The 21,418-nt window shown below is 43.1% G+C and overlaps 1 protein-coding gene across 1 annotated transcript in view; it reads left to right on the plus strand.

Annotated features, from left to right (window-relative positions):
• The window catches only part of MYO10 (myosin X), a 136,260-nt gene that overhangs the window by 22,691 nt on the left and 92,151 nt on the right, over positions 1 to 21,418 (plus strand). The window contains exon 2 of the mRNA XM_009883736.1: positions 17,720 to 17,878. Coding sequence (XP_009882038.1) covers positions 17,768 to 17,878 — 111 coding nt within the window. The 5' untranslated portion in view covers positions 17,720 to 17,767. The remainder of the gene's footprint in view (positions 1 to 17,719; positions 17,879 to 21,418) is intronic.

Genomic DNA, 21,418 nt, shown 5'->3' on the forward strand with positions numbered 1-21,418 from the left:
CTGTGCTGAAAGGAAAGAATGCATATATCTCAATGGATTCTTTTAGGAAATAATCTTTCGCAGGTTAAGTATTTTATACACATTTGTGCTACGGTGTAAGAAACTTGCTTTTAGTGCTGGTGCTGATGTATCTTTTGATGATGAAAGAGCTGGCGATACAAATGGTAAGGCTTTTTTTTGTAGGATCACAGCATTTTTCATATTTTGCAGTTGACTTAGAGTCAGTTGTTAGTTATGAGTCACCTGGTGGTGAGTCAGCTCAATGCTGCATGACTAATTTGTCATGTCATCTTACTATTTTTTTTTTTAATACTCTGTTGAGATGGTGGTTGGGACTGCAACTCCGAAGTTGCTGAGTGCCATTGCTTTCTTGTTAATGGGAAGTATGACCCTCTGTTGAATTGGTTTGTTACACCTCACTACCTTCAGGTAAAGTTTGCGGCAATAAAATGACTCCAAATAAAATATGTAATGGAGGTGCTTGTATATAGAAGTCCTACTAATGTGATGCACTTTTTTTGTCCTCCTTGGTTGGACTTACTTTCACCTTTTTGTCCTAGCTGTAGCAGGCGTAACCACTTACTTGAAGGCACAAGTCTGGCCTAATCTCTAAAGCTGAGTTTTAAGACACAAAATTTATCACAAAGCACAGTAAAATAGATCTGTTTGGATAGTGGTGAGTAGCTGGGGAACATGAGTGGAGGGCAACATGTGTCCATGTTTCTCTCTCACAACCTTTCCTCCCATGCAAGCAGTCAGAAAAGGTGGGCCAATTTTAATCTGTTGCTTCTAATCTGTTTTTAGTAACACGTCAGGGTAATCTCACCATATTTTCTGTTGAACTTGTATCTAACACTCATTTTGAAGAATATGGACTGGGGCTTTACAGCTTCATGCGCTTGAGGTTTGTCAAGGTAAATTCAAAAACAACAGTATCCTTACAAAGACAGAAAAGTGCTGGTGTATTTTTCTTTGCAGCAAAAGCTTGGTTTTGGTTTTTTTTTTTTTTTTCTTTCTAGGACTATAAACATCATGGTTATGTAAAGCTACTAAGTAATTCTCTGAATGTAAGACATTTTTATTGTCTGCCTCCTTCATAATTCTGACACAACTACTGAGGAAGTACTGTCCTTATGTGGGGGGAAGATGCTAGGAATTGCTCTTTGCTTTTATCATGGGAACCAATTGTAATTGGGCTTCTCCAACATACATGTACATTCTACCTGGTATGTCATCCAAATACGGTTTTCAAATGTAAGCACAGGCTAGCTGTGGAAAATTAAATTACACACATACTTTTTAATAAGCAGGCCACCTTCTTATTTGTTAAATTTGCTCTTCTGCTTCTTGAACCTGAGGTTTGTACTTCAAATGCAAACCTGACAGTTTTTATGCTGATTTTATGGGAGTGACTTACAGAACAGCCTGTCAAACTTTTGCCACCAAGAACAACTTCTTCTCATTATCAACATATAATGCACGTTCTCGCACATGTCAAAGCAATATCCATGCCATACAATAGGACTTGCGACCTGGCTTCGAAAGGTATTGCATCTCTTGACCACTCCATCTGCCCATACCTGTGAATTCATGCCCTGCCATGACTGATGGCTGCTCCAGTCTCTGGGGCAAGTTCTTGGCAGTGTCACTTACCTTTTTTTTTTTTTTTTTTTTTCTTTTAAAAGAAGTCTACTACAGGACGATGACCAAGACTGGGCATATTCAAACCTTCTACCAGTCTTTTTTTTTTATTATTTAAAAAAAGCTTTAAGATTTTGTATTTAACATCCACAGGCTTTTTCCCAAGTACAATGATTCTTACCTGCACAGTAACAGAAAATGTACAGTAATACATGCAGTATTATCTCTAAGGATTTAAAAAGGGGGATTTGTAATGAGTCTAAGACAGACAGAAGAAAAGCTTTTTTTTAAGCCAGTCTGTGAATTCTTACGGCTCCTGGGCCTGGGATATTTATTCATGCTCCTTGTAATAGAACTTTGTAGTAGAACCAACCAAAAAAATGTAATACTGTTTTCCCCCCCCAAACCAGACATATTAAACTGTAGTAGCATTGTCATATTTGTATTTCAGTATCTCTAAGAGGTCTTTCCATCTTTGGGCTAGACGCTGTAAAATTTTATAGCAAAGAGGTAGCTTTTTTTTCCTAAAAAGCTTTCAGTCAAGGAGAGAGCTCACTCTGGCATACCTAACAACCTTTACTTTATTTGAGTAATAATCAAATTTACAACCATGCATTTGAGAGAACCTAAGTAATTAGTGCCTGACTACGTAATCAGTCTGACTAATGCTCCCATTCAGTGCAGATTAGAAGATGACTGTGGTGTGCTGCTTGTAACTAAGCAGAGTTTCTCTTGTTCCCAGTCTAGCCGTAAAGATTTTAGTTTTTGGTATAAGGAAACATTGATGTCCAATGCAGTATTTTCTCACAAATGGAAGTTGCGTGTGGGCTTGCAGTGCAGGCAAATACACAAAAATCTGAAATCCCTATGAGTTTACACATTTCAAGTCTTCCCTCCCCCTCATTTCTGTGCCTTTTAAAAACACGATACAGTCAGTTTTTTTGTTTATTGAATGTCTGTCATCTTTTTTATTTTTTTCCTTTTCTTTTTACTCCACTGCTTCCTTTTCTTTTCACCATGGTTTTATGATGATTGAACCATTGTGGAATATGCATCTGTTTTTGTTGACCTTAAACCGAGAGCGGTCCTTGGGCAGAGGAGGTCTGGAAAACTTCATTTGTGGGGTATACTCCCCCTAAAAGTAGCTGGGGGGGGGGGAAGGTGTTAGGAAAACCTGAAGATATAAATGAGCTCTCAGTGCCACTTTGGCTCCTCCAACTCAGCGAAGGATGGCACGTGGTGGTGGGAACCTTCTGACTTCAGCTGCGCACGGGGCTGGGGGAACCTCGGTCGACGGGAGCAGGTTGGGCTGTCTGGGCGTGGGTCTGCGTTTCATGGTTGTAATGAAAAATGCTTAACCGCCTTGGCTGCTATCTTAAGATATGTGCAGCTTCGTCTCGTGCTTGTCCAAACCTGTTTTGTTCTGTCTTTCAGCAAGTTCTCCTCCGGCTGCAGCTAACAGTGCTGGGGAAGGGGGGGGGGCGGGGGGGAGGGGTGTGGAGAACCTGTCCCAATTATACCGTTTTAATAAGTTTCATATTTCCTCACTGATGAGGGTTGTGGCTCTCCGTGGCAGTTCAACGTAACAAGATGCGTTGGTGGGTGCTGTGTTGCAAGAACATCGTACAAATGTGGGAGCCCTGAGTGCCTTGAAGCTTTAAACCTTTGCTTTATGCCACAGCTAGCAAAGTGCCCTGGTGGCTTTTTGGGAGGACCTCAGGGTCAAAGAGAGTGAAACAAGGCCCTGCTGCAACAGACTGACGTGTGTAGTGTGCCTACAAGAAAGCTGGGGAGGGACATTTTACAAGGGCACGTAGTGATAGGATGAGGGGTAATGGCTTCAAACTGGAAGAAGGCAGATTTAGATCAGATATTAGGGAGAAATTTTTGACTGTGAGTGTGGTCAGGCACTGGAATGGGTTGCCCAGGGAAGTTGTGGAGGCTCCATCCCTGGAAGTGTTCAAGGCCAGGCTAGATGGGGCTTTGAGCAACCTGGTCTGGTGGAAGGTGTCCCTGCCGATGGCAGGGGGGTTGGAAGTAGACTATCTTCAAGGTCCCTTCCAACCTAAACCATTCTATGATTCTATTAACTGCCCAGCAGTGCTTCTCCTAGGAGCTGCCGATGATCATCTGCTGGAGCCTACTGCCCCCTGTCTGCCTAGGACTGGTGGATGCTTCCCACACAGTGGGCGCAGTGGCCCGTGGTTGTCTGCTGGCGGGGAGGCAGTGTCCCTTGCTCCTTCCCTCTGCAGACACAGAGTCCTTTGTCAGGGTCCTGGTGGCAGGGCATGCCAGAGCAGTGATTATTGCAGAATTATTGTTTCAGAGGACTTGCAGACTTGGGCAGCCATCCCTGCAGTAAATCATACACTGGCAGGTTCCTCTCCAGCATATGGAACCTGGGCTGTCTATTTTTTTTATTTCATTTTATTTCTAGACCGAAGCTGAAAATCTGGTTTGCAGCCAACTCCTCATCTTCTGGGAGAAACAGGAGTGCGAGGCATCCTGAGTTCATGCAGGACATGCTGGCAAGAGCAGCGTAGCCCTGCTGCACCACAGAGACAGACTGGAGTGTTGATGTTCAGTGTCCCAGTCTCCGGGAAGACTGGCTCACTGGGGTGCAGAGCTGAAGCTGAGCTGCTTCTCTTCATCTCTGCTGTGCTGTGGTAAAGCCGGTAAATCCTTCCGGCAGCATGCTGCACGAAGCCTTCTTCTGTCATGGCCACCTTGTCCCGTTTTGGTGCTGCCACAGGCTGTGGTAAGCTTTACTGCTGGGTACGGGGAGATGGGTGGTGAAGCCGAGTCAACGATTGATCCCCTCCTAGACCCAGGCTGGTTCCACACATGGACTCTCCCATGTCTCTGGACTGCGTGTACCAGGGTCCTGGTTCACACGCTTTGGTTGGAGGAAACTGTACGGGCACTGTGTGGAGCCAGCTGAGATTTGACTCCAGCCTAGACTATGAAAAACGGCTAAAGCATCTTCTGTCCTTAGACTGTGCTCTTCTTGCCAATGCTTATACAGGTTTCAGGTGCCACACGACTGGCACTGGCTAATTCTGAGTGTGAATAAATTACCTGCACCTATTTTTTTTTTTCCTTTTTTTTATTCAACAGTACTTACATGTTAGCAAAAAATTTTTGTTGATATTTGGGGTGCATGCTTGGGTGGGGGAAACAATGCTGATGTGGGACCCATCAGTAACTTGGGTAGGTTGAGGGGTGGACTTGGAGATCTGCTGAGGGCTGGTCTGTCACTGCCTACCCTACAATTACCTCTGCGTGTCAGAAGCAGGCATGTTAGGTAAGCAGGGGAAGAAGGGGTCACCCCTTCCTGCTGTTGTCTAAGGGAATCTTCCAGTTATCTTCAGTCAGAGGTGGAAAAAATCCCGATTGCTGTTTAACTGAATTAATGGCTGTAGCGACGAAGGGAGTGGCCGTGCGGTGTTCTCTTCAGGTAGCCCTTTCCTGAGAAGCTGATGAATTGTTTTGAGATTAGCACACATGATAAAAGTTAACTTTGAAATAGCATAGCCTTGCAAACAAGTCTACCATAGAAACTGTACTGTATGCTTAAGTTTGGGGAAAATGCCCGATGTTTCATGTTCACCTACCTATAATTGTGTGTTTAACTTTTACCGTTGTGTGTTATGTGTCATGATGTACATACTTGTTTTCATAGATGGACGTCTTTAGGAGCTTACTGTATTCAGGGCTTGAATTTCTCCCCTTTCTACCTCCCATCCCCTGCCTAAGTTACCATTCTACACCTACAATTTTTGGGGAAGGGGAGCTGAATAGACAGCTATCTCATTAAAGGACTGCTTCAGTCAATCTCTAGGACAGCATGAGTGAGGGAGTGATGTTCAAACCAGGCTGTTTGCCACTGATAATCCAGTTTCCATTTTCACAGAATCACAGAATTTTCAGAGTTGGAAGGGACCTCTAGAGATCATCTAGTCCAACTCCCCTGCTAAAGCAGGATTGAGCACATTACTCAGGACTGCATCCAGGCGGGTCTTGAAAATGTCCAGAGAAGGAGACTCCACAACCTCCCTGGGCAGCCTGTGCCAGTGCTCTGTCACCCTAGCTGTAAAGAAGTTTTTCCGTGTGTTGGAACGGAACTTCCTATGTTCCAACTTGCACCCATTGCCCCTCGTCCTGTCACTGGGAACCACCGGGAAGAGTGTGGCTCCATCCTCCTTCAACCCACCCTTTAGATATTTGTAAGTAGTAATAAGGTCTCCCCTCAGCCTTCTCTTCTCCAGACTAGAGAGTCCCAGCTCTCTCAGCCTTTCCTCGTAAGGGAGATGCTCCAATCCCTCAATCATCTTGGTTGCCCTTCGCCGGACTTGCTCCAGCAGTTCCCTGTCCCTCTTGAACTGGAGAGCCCAAAACTGGACACAGTATTCCAGTTGTGGCCTCACCAGTGCCGAGTAGAGGCGGAGAATGACCTCCCTCAACCTACTGGACACACTCTTCCCTATGCAGCCCAGGATTCCATTGGCCTTTTTGGCAGCAAGGGCACACTGCTGGCTCATTGACAATTTACTATCTACCAGGACCCCCAAATCCTTCTCCTCAGAGCTACTTCCCAGCAGGTCCACCCCTAACCTATACTGGTGCCTGGCGTTCTTCATTTCTTTTCGTGTTAGAGCAATAGTGAGTAGTGGCAGGGGTGTGGGTAGGAGCGCAGTGTGCAGGTTGCCAGTCACGGGAGGGGTTTGGCTTGTCTTTACAAGGCAATTAGTAATACTGTAGAAATGCTATGTTGTGATATTATAGAAAAAAATTAAAAGTTAGTTTATAAAAAAAGTATAAGGGGACTCTGGCTTGTGTTGTCTGTTAAAATGAGTGTCATGCTTCAATTCAGATTTCCACTTTTAGGATTTCTCATACTCAGATTTTTGTAACATAAAAGCAAAGAAAACTCAAAGGTATTTTTGGGGTTTTGTTTTGTTTTGTTTTTTAAGCAAGCCAGACTGCCTATCTAAATTTCACCAGAGTTGCAACAAAATTATCTTGGAAAGTAGTCACTGAAAGATAATTTCGGAGTTCTGCCAGTTCACTCTCATGTTAACCTCTTGCCTATTCTGAATCTCCTGACTATTCTGCTTCTCCGGAAACTTGTCAGTACAGAAAAATCTAAAAGCTGTTCTTTAAACGAAGGCAGGAATGTCCTACTGAAGCAGACACACTGCTGTTGTGAACAAAAAGTTGTTTGATTAAAAAAGTTATTTGAGTACAAACGAATATTGTTGCTTTGGGGTGTGCAGTATTTACACTAGGAGAAACCAAACCAAGATTTGGAGAAACTAAAATAAAATGGAAACACTTAATTTATGAGAGTTTTGTAGTTAAATGTTGTCAGGAGATCTGAAAGCTGAGATTACGTGTGTGTGAAATTCCTCTATGCACGTGCAAGTTGTCACGTCTTTTAATTCACGAATGGCTTTAGAAACATTAAATGCATTGGGTGTTTTTGCCTTCAGGACTGGATTCATGAATGATGCCTGCCGGTATCATTTTCTTGCTTTACAGCGAGTGAGATACAAACCTGCAGCTTCTCCTGTGGCTGGCTGGAGCCGAGGGAGGAGTGAGGGAAACCAAAGCCCTAGGCTGTGTCAGCTTGTTGAAGGGCTGGAACACCTCTCCTATAAGGACAGACTGAGAGAGTTGGGGTTGTTCAGGTGGAGAAGAGAAGGCTCTGGGGAGACCTTACAGTAGCCTTCCAGTACCTAAAGGGGGCCTACAGGAACGATGGGAAGGGGACTCTTTATCAGGTAGTGTGGTGATAGGGTGAGGGCTTATGCCTTCAAACTGGAAGAGGGTAGATTTAGGTTGGATATCAGGAAGAAATTCTTTACTGCGAGGGTGATAAGGCACTGAAACAGGTTGCCCAGGGAAGTTGTGGATGCCCCATCCCTGGAAGTGTTCAAGGCCAGGCTGGATGGGGCTTTGAGCAACCCGGTCTGGTACAACGTGTCCCTGCCTGTGGCAGGGGGGTTGGAGCTAGATGATCTTCAAGGTCCCTTCTGACCTCAACCTATGATTCTATGAAGTTTCCCAGCAAGACCATCCATTTTGGTGTAAAAAAAAGCCAAACTTTCTAGCTCTGTTTTCTTTTTCTTTCCTCCCAGCTGCCTCTGCTGAGGGAGCTGTGATCCCCCTTTGTCGGGGGGACCAGCTGGAGCCAGGACGCAGCAAGGACCTTTCAACTTTCAACCTTCATGGGTAGTGCTGTGGAAGAGCCTCCTTGGGCTTCGTAATAATACAGTGGTGATAATTGGTACAGACTTTCCTGACAAGAGCTTTACCCCAAGCAGCTGTGCCTGGAGGCAGTTTTCCGGGCAGCCCCCTGATTCCCTTGGGCATCCCTCCGGGCTGGTGACAGGGGGGACAGGGATGGTCCCTGTAGGGTTTGGGCACCATCGACACCTGCAGGTCATGGTGGCTGCCTGGGCAGGGTCTGTTCATATGAAGTGTTGGGCTGAGAGGAAGGTAGAGGGAGGGAGGCCAAAAGGCTTGCAATGGCGAAGTTTTGTTTGGCATCCCGGAGGGCCTTATCAGAGTATCGCCCTCTCCAGCCACCCTTTGGCTGGGACAAGGCTTGCTTTGCAGGGATGGCCCCTCAGAGCTCCAGCTCCCGTGTAAGTGTGGCCTCTGGTTTCATTACTGCGACGTTCCACACAGGCTGCTCCTATTCTAGACTCGGAGGCAGTCCAGTCAGCTGCCTGCGGGTTGTTTTTTTTTTTCTTTCTTTTTTTTTTTTTTCCTTCTTTTTCAGAAAAAAAGACTTACTGAGATTAATTGCCTTGTGCCTTAAAAAAACTGGTATAATTCGTAGGCTGCTTATTGAACAGAGTTGTTCCAGTTCTTGTTAGTGGGGCATTTTATTCAAATTCGGTCTTGTTCATTCAGTTGCAAATAGTCATTGTTTATCTCATATGAATCATTGAATAAATATGAATTTGAAACTGAGAGTTTCACTTGAGCTGTAACTGATGTTGACAGTCAAGCTAATGCTTTCAGTGCCTGGCCTCTTCCATAGATGCACTTTACATTGTGTGGAAAATGACAGATAAAGGGTGAGGGATTTTTTGTTGTGGTTTTTTTAGTGTTTTGGTCTTCCTTCTGAGAAGAGGAAACCATCAATTTTCACCCCTCTGTCCCTGGAGATAGTTAAGGCGATACACATTGAAAGCAAAAGGAGTATTGTCACTACATCTGTTTACAGGGTGCCGCTTACAGTAACACTGGCTTGGGGGGGTTCCTTTGGTGTGGGGTGTCCTGACCCAGATGGAGGATTGAACCCGTGGGGATCATGCGCCCAGACCTTCCTCCATTCCTCTGCTGTGTGCTGGGATCTGCTGTCTGCCTCACCTTGCAGTGCCCTGCAGGTCGGAGGCCTCTCTCCTGGTTTGCTGCGTGGTCAAAGCTGGCTTCTAGCTGAGACCCTGCTGTTGCCCAGCTAAGGGCCATCTTGTGGTACATCTCCTGCATCCTGCCCTTGGACTACTTCACTTGGTCCAGCGTTCTGGGAAAGCCTGGGCAGCTGCAATCCCTCAACTTCTTGGTTCAGGAAGAGAAAGGAGCACTTTTCCGTGGTGAAGCAAGTGCTGGTGACGTGCCAAGAATGTTTCACATTTTCTGCAGTGCCATGGTCATGGTATTTGTAGGTGGGCTTCTTAAAAATCAAGCTTTGCGGTGTCTTCAGGTGCTGTATAAATAGGTTATGCAAGTTTATTGAACTTGCAAAGAAAGTGAAATAAAAAACACATATTTTTTTTTCATGTAAGAATTAGCATAGACTGCCTAGAGGCTTACTACAGTATAATCTAGGTAAAATTGATGTGTTTAATTTGAATTAAATTTCCTTATTGTCTGTGTAGACAAGCCCAATTGAAGGGTCATAAGCGCTGAACCTGTAATTGGAAGCTTGTTCGTACTTGATGATAGAACTTGTCTGTGAATGGAAACAGATCGGTGTGTGGAATAAACTGCCTTGAAATACATCTTGTGGAACAGGCATTAGGTGGGAAGTCTTGATCAGACAAGCTTATTGACAGTGGTCAACGCGCAGGGAAAGAACAAAGAGGCGTGATTTAGTGGGTTTGCTGAGCTCTTCTGTGGCGATGACCAGAGTTGCCATCCTGGCAGCATGCTTCCCCACGCTGCAGAGCTCAGGAGCAACAAGGGATATTCTGTGTGGGTGAGACAACCCAAAAGCTGTAGTAGGAAAGCCGTTGAGAGGAGGTGCTGCAAGCCATTGCTGGTGGTGTCACCGCTGGAGGTTGGGGAGAGGGTGGGGGAAGCTGCTGGGACAGGCTTCCAGCACTTGAACCTGGAAGCAGCTCCTGACTTAGATGTTCCGGGCCCCAGCAAGTCTGAGAGGTGTTATGAAAGGGGGACTGACGGGAAGAGTTTGGAAGAACTTTGATTGATAGGAGCAAGAACGAAGAGTGAAAATGGCTGGAACCAAAGTGAGCAGGGGCCAAGGATTAGAGGACAGAGGATAGAAGTATAAAGGGTAGAGGTAAGGATACAGGATTATACACGATTTATGGTTTGTGTAGGTACAATAACGCACAAAGTGGACTTTTAGGCATTTTGCATTAGAGGTCAAGATTAACATCAAACTGGGAAGGGAGGTTGGGGTGTGGGGTGATTCCCAGGGTAAATGAGGAGGAATTTTACAAAGCAGGTGGTAATTTATTAGTTAATATATACTGTATCAAAGCAAACCTTGGGCCCTGGTACATCTTGTTGCCTGAAAGTTGGTTTTGGGACAGTGGAATGGATGTCTAACGTTAGCTGTTACAGAGAAATAGTAAATTATCAGACAAAAACATTACCTAGGTCACGGTCTTGTCATGATTAACTGTAGAATTTAAAATGTCAGTAGTTAATCTGCTTTACATTTGGTCTTAAATTGCTTTTGATTTATAAGAGACTCTCCTTGTCCTATATTTTAAGTATCTACTTAGACAGTAGAGATCTCCAGGAAAAAAGAGTAAACTTACAAGATTTTTGTTTTTGTTTTTAATCTCTGGGTCCTTGGGCCTGTTGTGATTTATTTTTCTCCCTGGAACGCTGCATTCCACAGCTTGTAATGTGAGCCCAAGGCCTCTTTTTTTCTGCTTGGACTCATGTATAAAGACATTTTGTAAGATTTATTGCATTCTTTTAACTTCTAAACACGAGGGAAACACAAATGATGATCCTCAGTTCAGACCAACAGCAGAGAATGAAAAAAATAAATTATATTTTTAAGTGGATGTTTCTCTGCACAGTCCTGTGTGTTTTGCTGGGCTGTGCTCATCTCTCCGCTGTGGGGTCAGTGACCATAAGCAAAAAGATGCCTTAGAAAACTGAGGGCACTGATGTCTTGAATATACGAGCCAAATCCTCTGGAGTCGCTGTCAAGCTGTGTGGATTTTCGTGGGCATCACTGTAGCAGTTGGGATTAACCCTGTGGAAAAACTCATGTAGAGCAGCCTTTGGGGCAGCGACAGGAAGGCTGATGGCTTCAGGTTTTGGGTCATGACTAGCTTTGCTTTCTGGTGTCTGTGGGCTGGCCAGATGCTGTGGTAGTTGGTTTGCCAATATTATAGGTGTTATTGAAAAATATGTGGTTGGTTGGTTGTATCTTCTGCTGTTAGTAAACCCATCTCCCAGATGACATCTGTACGATACCTCTTTGCTTTCTCCTTCCCTGTCTTACTGAATTTTATGTTTAAACTACGATATTTTACATTATCCCTCTGGTTATATGGATTCGAGCAACTTAATTTAAAGCGAGTGCACGACAAGACTTTGATATTTCCTTTTTCCATGTATGAATATCAGTATTATCTTCTGTAATACCTTGCAGTTTGTAGAGTACACCTAGGGCTCATAAAAACTTTTCTTATGTAGAAAAGGGGAGTGGAGGGGGGTTGGTTGCTCCTTTTCTGTTACCCTTACCAAAAAAAACCCCTCTTTATTTATCGTACCACCACCAGCGATGGGGATGTGCCAAGCTGGGTGGCCGTTCCCCAACGCTGCAGCGTGCAGTACTTGGCATTGATCAGACTCCACCGCGTCTGGCGTGTGTTATCAGCGGTGAAGCTGATGGCATGTGACTGGCCAAAACGGCTTTTGCCGGTGTGGTGGGTGATGGCTGCGAGGGATGGTCCAGGCTGGAGGCTGTGGACAGGCATCCCTTCCCCGTCCAGAAGCAGCAGCAGTGGGGAGCTAATGCCTGTCACACCCTTTGCTCCAATCCAAATCTCAGTCTTTGAATTAAAGAAAGAGACCCGAGCCTACACTGACTGGGAATTGTGCTTGGGAGAGGCCCAAGAGGGTTCAGGTCACTGTACAGAAGGGGCTGTTCTAAAATGCTCACAATATGTAAACTTTTTAGTAGCTGATCCTGCACGTTTTCAGAGAGCAGATTCATTAATGTTCTAGCTCGGTCAGAGCTTCCGAGATGCAGACAAACCTATTTCTGCCCTTAAATAAAAATTGCATGGAAATCTTGCTAAAATGATGAAGATTCAGTCATCAGCCAAATACCAAATTGTTGATTAGGAAACTTAGAGGACCTTCTGCTTTCCTCCCATCCAATATTGATCATCAGCATCCGAACAAAAACCCAGCTGCTTGTGAAGAACACCCTGAGAAATTTGGTTGTGTTGGCTCGGTGCAGACTGGAAAGCTGAACTGTGATTTGTAGCTTTTGTAAGAAAAGGGGATTGTGCAGGGCTTCTTGATGTGCTTTACCTAAGCACTTAATTCAGCATTCTCCTAAACTCACTTGACTCAGCTGTTGTGAAATCCCTTGATACCATTTAATGACCTTATTCAAACAGGGATTTTTGTCACTTGGCATCATGTCACAAAATGACACACTGAGAGACAAAGCATGTGTGCTCCTGTCGTTGACGGCACACTATGACATTCTTTCCTGGTGTTAATAAATTGTATTACAAATTAAATCTTTTGTTAAAGTAAAATTTCCATAGATCTTGAACCCAGGGGTAATTTGTCAGTGTAGAAAATTAATTAGACATTGTTTTGTGATATTCCCCTTAAATGCAATACTTGAAAGAATTCTTATTTTTTCTCATGCCAGATTAATCACGCAGGATAAAAATGTCATTTTCAACATAAAGAAGTGGGGAATATTAAGGTCTTCATGCTGGTGGTTTTCATGCTCTTTAAAAAGCATCAGTGAAATTAATTTAATTGCAGTCATATGCCTCAAACTCCTGATTTGTTAGTGAATTGTTTTCTTCACTTGCTCACTAGTAAATTTAAAAGAGTATATATATTCATGTACAATACTAGTTATTCCAAATTGCATGGAACACAAGAAATGCTGTTCTGAATCAAAGATAAAGATACAGCCTCATCTAATAAATTCTTGCACATTGTGGAGTACAATATTGCACTGTTCATGCAGCAGCATTTATGAATAGCTATGGTATCTACGAATAGGGAGGAATGATCTATTTAGTTGCTAAAGCCATCATTTTCAGTTTATGTCTTTGCCTTGGGATGTGGTTTAGGAGTTGTTGGCTTTCCAGACAGAGTCCCGTAAGAAATGATTTACTTATTTATTTATTTACATTGCTCCACCATTTCTTCACAAACCCCTTCATGAAACATCAACTGCCAAACCCCCATTTACCTCATGTTCATCTTCAGTCTTGCCTCTAATCTCAGTGCGTCCTTGTGTAAGTTCTCTGGCTTCTACAGTGCATTAGAGAGTGTCCGACTGGCGTCTTCTGCAAAGAGACGGCGCTTCCTGCAGCAGCATTTGGGGATCTGGATGGTGTTTCAGAGGGTGACACGGAAGTCTGTCCCGTCTGTGCAATGCAGTCGTGCTCACATCCTGGAGAAGTTGATGTGCTGCTGAGGACTTCCCTCCAGCTTCTTTTTCCTTCGTCCCATGTCTAAGGCTAATGTTCTCTCTGTGAGATGATGAATTCATTTTCTCTACCTTTCCTTCTTTCTCACCTGGATAGTACTTTTGGCAATTACGAGTGTAGTTCTCACTGTCAGTATCTGGGACTTGATGTTGTGTCCTAAGGCAGATGGCAAGTGATGTGGATATCACGATGGTTGAGCAGGCAGACCTTGGCACTGCTCTGGGTATGTCCCTGTCACAGATAGGCTGATGAATTTTACCCAGTTCTGGAGATAATAGAATTGGGCTCATAATCCTGTTGATCTCTGAACAGACATGAATCAGCACATGGGGTCACGTCAACAAAGCCTTGAAACAGGCTGCCACAACCAGACCAGTATGGTGTGTTTTTACACTTTCTGCATGTCACCCTGTCTTTAATGTTCATTCAAATATTCCTGTCCTTACTCACCTGTCTCTTCAATCTTTCCTTTTTTACTAGAGAAAGAAATCTGGCTCAGCAGCATGTGATTACTTTTTTTTTCAGTCATATTTTCTTTCTTCTTCAAGACACACAAAACAGCACTCTTCCAGCCCTCGAGTGTGGGTTTTCCTTTCAGCAAGATCTTAATATCTGGGCATCCGATAGTTCCTTCCTATGTTATTTTCAAACTTGAGTGCCTCTTACAGCTTTTTATCATGTTACCCAGGGACCGTGGTCGCATCGGTCCCTTGGCTTTTCAGATTGCTTCTTCATTTGGGTCCCTTTTTGGTGTGTTCATCACCCCACGAGTAAGCCATGGTGGGGACAGTTGAGTGGTTTTGAAGTGGTGTTCTCCTTTCCCAGTGAAATGCTCTTTATTGTTGTTTAGCTATGTTCTTCACTGTATCATCTTGTCTTTCTTGAGCTTGTTGTTTTTGTTGTTGTTCTTTGCATTGCTCCTTCTTATCTCAACCTCTAATTTTCACTTCCATAATAACTTTGAGAGTTCTTATTTTGTGTGCTGTCTCTTTAGGGATTAATTTATAGTTTTCCATGTATTCAGCATGTTTGTTATCTTGGACCATTTATATCTTGAGAGGAAAGAAATTTTTGCTGAATTCTCATTTAGGCTTGTCTTAAATCTTATTCCAAGTTTCCTGCATGTTTTACTTGACCTTCCAGAAATGCTGGCAAGATCCTGGAGGATGGACGCTCCTGCACTCTGCCAATGGGCTCCTCTTGAAGTTCAGGAGCCAACTTGTTCATCTTCCTCTTCTGCATGCTGACCCCGCAGAATGCCTCTCAGTTCCTATTTCCTGAGGGTTTAATCTGCTGAAATATTTCATAACGCGACCTTCTAATTAGTAACGATAAAGTTCAAGGTAGCTTTTTCACGTCCTTATCCCAGTAAAGGCGTGAGTCAAGATAGAATAAAACAAAGCAGGGCTTGAGCAGCAGCACTGCTAGAAGCCCGTTCAAAGGAAATGAGGTCTGCACATGTGATCCTGCTGCCCTCTCTGATGACTTTGATCTTCTTAGATGATTTTGACCAAGTTTTACAGTGGGTTTAGGCAATCTGAAGGATGCGTGGCTGTGGTAAAAATGAAAAGTAAAGGAAAAGTAACTCCTCAGCGTTGCAGAACATGCTCTCCTTTCTTCTGGTCTGGGTGGCAGCCATTATGACTGGTCAGTGTGTTTTCTAGCTGGTCGACACATGGGCGTATCTCCGAGTCAGCTCACAGAGCTGTTTCCTCACCCAAACAGGGAGGCAAAGATCTGCAAAGACCATTTTCGGTGGTCCTGCCACTTGCAAGTCAACTGTCACATTGTTTTTCTCAGTGCATTTTTATTAATTCCTCATGTTAATAAGCATGCTTAGTGATGTATGGAGTGCTCTGCCTACCCTAGTAAGCTGTGCATCACATACCAGAGACCAGAAATCACAAATACAAAAATTCTCCTCCGAGAAATGATGTTTTATTTCCTCTCCGTGTTCACATGAGTCGCACCCACAGGATATATGCCATCCACTTCTGGGTTCCTGATTCTCTTACTGAGTCTTATTTTCCTGTTTTAATTCCATGCTGACACATGACTTCTGTTAAGTTGCTTAATTTTCTAGGATTTTCTCTCCTTAAATCCCATTTATTTCCAAGTCTTCCAGCTTAACAGTATTCTTTGTACTACAGTATGACCTTTGGGTTTGGGTTTTTTTGTCATGGTTCTTCCAACTAGGGACTGCAGTTTATTACTTTTGGAATGTAATTACCTCTAATTCTGGCTTGCATTTTGTGTGGTTAGTCTTGGGACTGCTACTGCTGTTTTCAGTCTCAAAGTTTTGTTATCAATTGATACTGTTCACATTTGTTCTGTCTGTTAGGTATCTGGACCACTTGCCCCTGGATCATGTACCACGTGGCTACTTTCTCCATCCTGGCCAGCATCTCTCTGCCGTGTACAAACACTTGTCCTGTCATCTTGATGGTCGTTTACCACAAAACACGGGTCAGACCTTTCCGTGTCTGTCTTTTTCCCGCAGTTAGGGACTATGCTTTGGACACTCTGAATCTGTGGGAATTTTCTGATGGTTTGCTGGTGTGTCCCATCAACATCCCTGCTGCCTTCCGGCACCTGTTAGAAATTTGTTTCCTGGAACTCCTTCCTCCCCCAGCCTTCCCCCAGTACGCTTTGTGCTGGTGCGAGTGACAGCTGGAATGGTGCGACAGCCTGTGCCGGTATTTGGCACACCCGGCGTACGATTTTAATGAATTAATTTCATCAGGCAGTTCTCCTCTGTCAGCTGGTGGCATACCCGAGCGCAGGGCTTCGATGCTGAGAGTGGTCTGCGTTCAGCCTCTTGCTTCTTCAGCATCTTTTTCTCACTCATCTCAGCCAGACAGACGAAATCACTATTTTCCTGAGTGGCCTCAGCCGTCCTTGTTCAGTCTTTAGTTACCAGAAGCAGACGTCTGTTTTTATGCTGAAATCCTTTGAGGGGTTTTCTCTTCCCACGTGGACATGGCTCCTGGCGCTGCCCCATCCGTGGGGCAGTGGTACGGGATCCCCACCCCGCAGTCCCGCGGTGCTCGCCAGCACTCTGGCTGCCACTTATTGCGCTTCTTCCATCGGCTTTATCGATGTTATTTCAAAGGGTGTTGGAAGGTTTGGTTGTGTTTTTTTTTTAATATTTCACATCATTAAAGTATTTACATTAACCCTGTACTTGGCTTTATTACACCGAAGCAGTGACATCAGCAGGGACTAGTATTGCCTGAGTAGCGTTGGCTACGGGATGCAGTCATATGTCTATAAGGACGAGTTGCCAAGATGAAAATTAAAAAGAAATGGAAAGCTGAATTCCAAAGCTATTGTTTTATAGTCTTCAGTGATATCATTAGTATTCATAAAAGTTTGTTTAACTAGATTGGGGATGTGTACATCTTCTGAGCTATTTGTGATAGTTTTACAGAAGATACGTAGAAGTGTTTTTTGATTGAGTATTTAAATTATGGATTTCTTTAGAGCTTTTACTGTCTGTTTGGAACAGGCTTCAGAAAATTGTCTCAAAATTGCATTAATTAGAAATTGATTCGCCTATTCATTTTCCGATATCTGCAGCACACTGAACTTAGTGTGCTGCTTGCATTGGGAATAGTGACCTAACCCAACAGCAGTCCTGACCAGAGAATCAAATGGGAACATTTAAATGGATTTCAGATCAAACATATAAATACTTGCAGCCTATTAGAGCAATAATTTTCATTTACTGTTTTGAACTGTAAAACATTTCCTCCCAAAGTAATTTGAGTTTACTGTAAGGGAGGAGTGGTTTTTTTGTTTGTTTGGTTTCGGAATTTTTGGTAACGATTATTGCTTGGTTTATTTTTCTCCTGATAAAGTCTAACAATAGTCCAGTGGGAAATGAGATTACATTTGCCCTTAAAAAGGAAAAGACCTTACAGTCCTCCGTGCGTTGTCAGTATCTGCTAGTTTCATATGACCCCCACGTACGTATTTGGGGCTTCAATTATTGGCAGAGAAGCTTTAGAAGAAGCTATGGCGGACCGACTGGTATATTTTACAAGTCTGCACACTGCTAAACTGGGTAGGGAATATGACTGGGTATGAAAGCTCTGGTCTCAGATAGGAGTTTTTGAATGTGTGCTCTGATGGTTATATTTTCTTTGTTTCCCCTCTTTCAGGTATTCACTTATAAACAGAGCACGATCACACACCAAAAAGTAACACCTATGCATCAAACAAGCGCAGAGAGCGTGGAAGACATGGCAGCACTCATAGATCTCCATGAAGGCTCCATTATGCACAACTTATTCCAGCGATATCAGCAAGATAAAATCTATGTAAGTTTCTTCTAAAATTAAGAAAAATATCCAGAGGGGATGTTTTTGAATGAATAAATGCTGCGTGTGTTTTGCTGTTCTGTGGTATCTCCCTTCCTAACGTTCTCCAGCTCTTTGCGTATGCACATAGAGCTGAAGTGTGCCTCATCGAGTGACTTCTCACCAACAGCGATGGAAGGAGAAGGTAGCCCAGGGCTGGCCAGGCAGTCCATTGGAAACCTTGGAAAAAACATCATGCTCCATATGCTTTTATACTTCCAGTGGCAGGGTTGTGTAAAGGGCTCTCATTTTTCTCTTCTCCTTTAGACTCTCTGCCCCAACACTATGGGTTGTGTGTGTCACCAGAGAGGATGTGGTGGGATTGAATGTGTGACTGTCATCTGAGATCCCATCAGGCCAAAATCCAGTTCTGATCAGCATCCCCTTTTCTGTTGTAGTAGAAAGGGGATGGTATTGTGATTGTCAACCGGAGGACCTGTGCCTTTAAATACAGATGGTCGGAGTTTGGGGTGTGTGAGAACAGGCAGCTGTTCAGCAGTTTCAAAAACTAGGAATTAGTCTACACAGAATTCTTTTTCCCAGCTCTGTTTTTGTGATTAGATTTACCTGCTTTTTAAACATTTTCATTAATCTTGAACTTACTAGATATGAATCTTTCCTAAATCTGGAACTACACTAAATATGAGAAAGATCTATGGAATATTAATTGCTGTTACAGGTTGTGAAATCTCATTTTTCAGTGGTTCAGTTGTTGGTGTTTTTTTGCTTTTTTTTTTTTTTAGTTAATAATTACAAAACATAAATAATTTTTGCTTGCATCACCTGTCTAGACCCTTGATTTGGCTGTATACATGCTTTATTCTAAACATCATCAATTAGGCTTGGCTTCTTTATTTTTAAACATAAACAGAACATTAAAAAAAATTCCCTGTATTTAGAAATTTCTTTATGATATAAAGCAAAAAAAGGCACAAGGAAAATATGTGCCTTTGTACATTACCTTTAAAGGGGCTAGTACGGAGAATCCTAAACGTTGAGGTAGTTCTCTTTACGGAAGTCTTTGTGTATGTTTTTTCTTAAAACAAATGAACCATTTTGCCTTTCAGAAAAATCAGTAAACAAAAAATTAGTGGCATATATGAACAATCTTTCATGTGTGAAGGAAAAAAAAAAAGCTACTCGGTAAGAGTTTAGTTTTTCACCAGTGTTATTAGCTTAGAATACAATACTTAATGTGAGTCAAAATAAAAAACATTTGTTTTCTGAGCAATTACGTGTACTCGGATGTGAGACACGGATGTCAGCCTTTCTCCCTCTTAAAAAGCATGTGCGTAAAAGGCGGTGATTTTTTTGAAGAGGCAAAGAATAGCCTTGCTCTGAAGAGACATGTCCTAGTTTACTTCTTAGCTTGTCAAGGCAAGTTTGGAGTATTCTGCTACTTGGTGCTCAGTGCGGTGTACGTTTCCAGACAAACAGGTTTGTGTGCTGTTAATAATGACAGATCTTCAGTTGCTGCTGAATACCCGTTGTCCCTTCAGTTTTGTGAATTTTACTGCTTACTCTTTTGAGTCAGGCTCAGCTGAAAAATAATTGAAAAGGTGATTGGAAAAAAGGTGTGTTTTGAAATGCATATGAAAGTCTCTCTGTTGACTTATCTATGTAACCAGGACCTGATGTAAGAACCTTCTTGGTGTACCCTACTCCTGTTGTGCCGATGGCAGTGTTTTAACAGGACAGGCCTCCAGGAACAGAAACCCCAAGAAAAACTGATTAAATAGCTTGACTAATTTTATGAAAACTTGATAGATATATGAGCATGTGTTGCAGGAGGAGGTATTAGCATTGCAAAATGAACCATGTCTTTTTGACCCAAAATTTCTTAACTGTGTTGAACAGTTCGGCGATATTTTAATGTTTGATGTCAAAGAAGACAAAGGACTGAAAGCTGCATTAAGTTTAGCTTTGTTGAAGGCATACTTGCAGCTGAAGAAATTAGATTCCTGGTCCCTCTGCTTTGGGACCAGACTAGTTCTTGTACAGGACAGTAAGAAACCATTGGAGTTCATGCCAGGAGCAATCAAAACTTTTCAGATTGTACATTTACCTTCTCCCTTCCCTCCAAAAACGCCTCTCCCTTGGCCAGGAATTGCTCCATCGGTGTAGTGGACATACTGTCTCTTGTATCCGCCTCGGCACCTTGGCTGGATCTGTCCCGTGTGCGTTAGGGTAAATCAGGAAGGTGTGTGCCCCTCTCTGCTCCGAGTTTAGGGGCTGATCGTCCCATTGAAAGACTTCTTGTGATCCTCCAATATCAACCATCGTATAATTGCCGTGTCCTGGCTTTTAGCTAACGGGTCCCTCTTTACTTCAGCTATGTGCGCCTCCTTGTCCGCATCCTGAGTGGGGGGAACAGATAGGCAAAGGTGTGTGCTGGCATTTTTTGAGTTATATGCTTGTAGTATTACAAGCATATCAGTGTGATTCTTGAGTCTGGCAGTGGCAATGAGATCGGGAAGCACCTCTGTACCCTTAATTAGGATGTAAGTTTTGGGGCTTTCTTCTTCACACACACAAAAAATTATATGAAGTGCAATATACTAAATTGTAGTTTAAGGTATATATAATTTCAAAAATACAGAAGAAACAATTAAAAGGAAAATTAAACAGTTGCTTTCTCAGGAAGACAGTTGTTGATGCAAATCTTCCACTGTTAACTTGTGTGTTTGTCTGTATTTAAGGAGCTGTTTCTCTAGCAAGGAGCATTTAAGTAAGTATCTTCAAATGTTTGAGTTCAGTTTAATCTTCCTTTACTTAATAACATCTTTGTCTCACATATCATACCAGTGTTCCTAAACTCTTCACTACTACCTAATTAATACTATGAAGATATTTGCAATGGTTGCCAAGTTTTGTCAGATATGTCAGTTACTTACTTTGCTGCTTCCAACAGCTGCAGCTATAAAGGGTCAGCAGAGAATTTCCTATTTTTCTTGCTGTTTTTTGAGGAGGGAGGAATATGTTTTTTGAGGAGGGAAGAATATTGATTTAGCATACAGACTCTGTTCATAGCGTGAATGACGCTTGGCTCTGTACTTAATGAGTTGAGGCTCAAAGTTGAATCTGTGCTGTCAGCGAGACGGTGAATGACAAAAGTTGTTCGTGTCTATGTGCAACCATCTTTTTGTATCAGTGTCGAGTCTGACGTCGGCTTGTGATATTTTTTGTCTGAATTTCCGTAAAAGAAAAGAGCACATGTTTTCTTTTTTTGGCATGTGAGGAGCATGGGATGTACAAGCCCTTCCTTGATTACCTAAAGCAGGCTCCTTTCTGGTATTTTTTCAGGTTTCTTGATTAATACTGCTTTTATCGAAAAGTTTGCGTCTGGGTTATTGCCGCTTTTGTTGTCCAGGGAAGGAGCCGAGTTAGGATGGCGGTGATCATACGGTGCAGGGGTTTTCATTGCTACTCCCTCCCACACTTTACTCCATCAGGAACAACCTGATATGGGAGGTCCAGCTCCTGGACATCGGCATACAAGGG

Source organism: Charadrius vociferus, unplaced genomic scaffold (assembly GCF_000708025.1).
Source record: "Charadrius vociferus isolate BGI_N301 unplaced genomic scaffold, ASM70802v2 scaffold103, whole genome shotgun sequence".
In the NCBI taxonomy this organism is placed as follows: Eukaryota; Metazoa; Chordata; class Aves; order Charadriiformes; family Charadriidae; genus Charadrius; species Charadrius vociferus.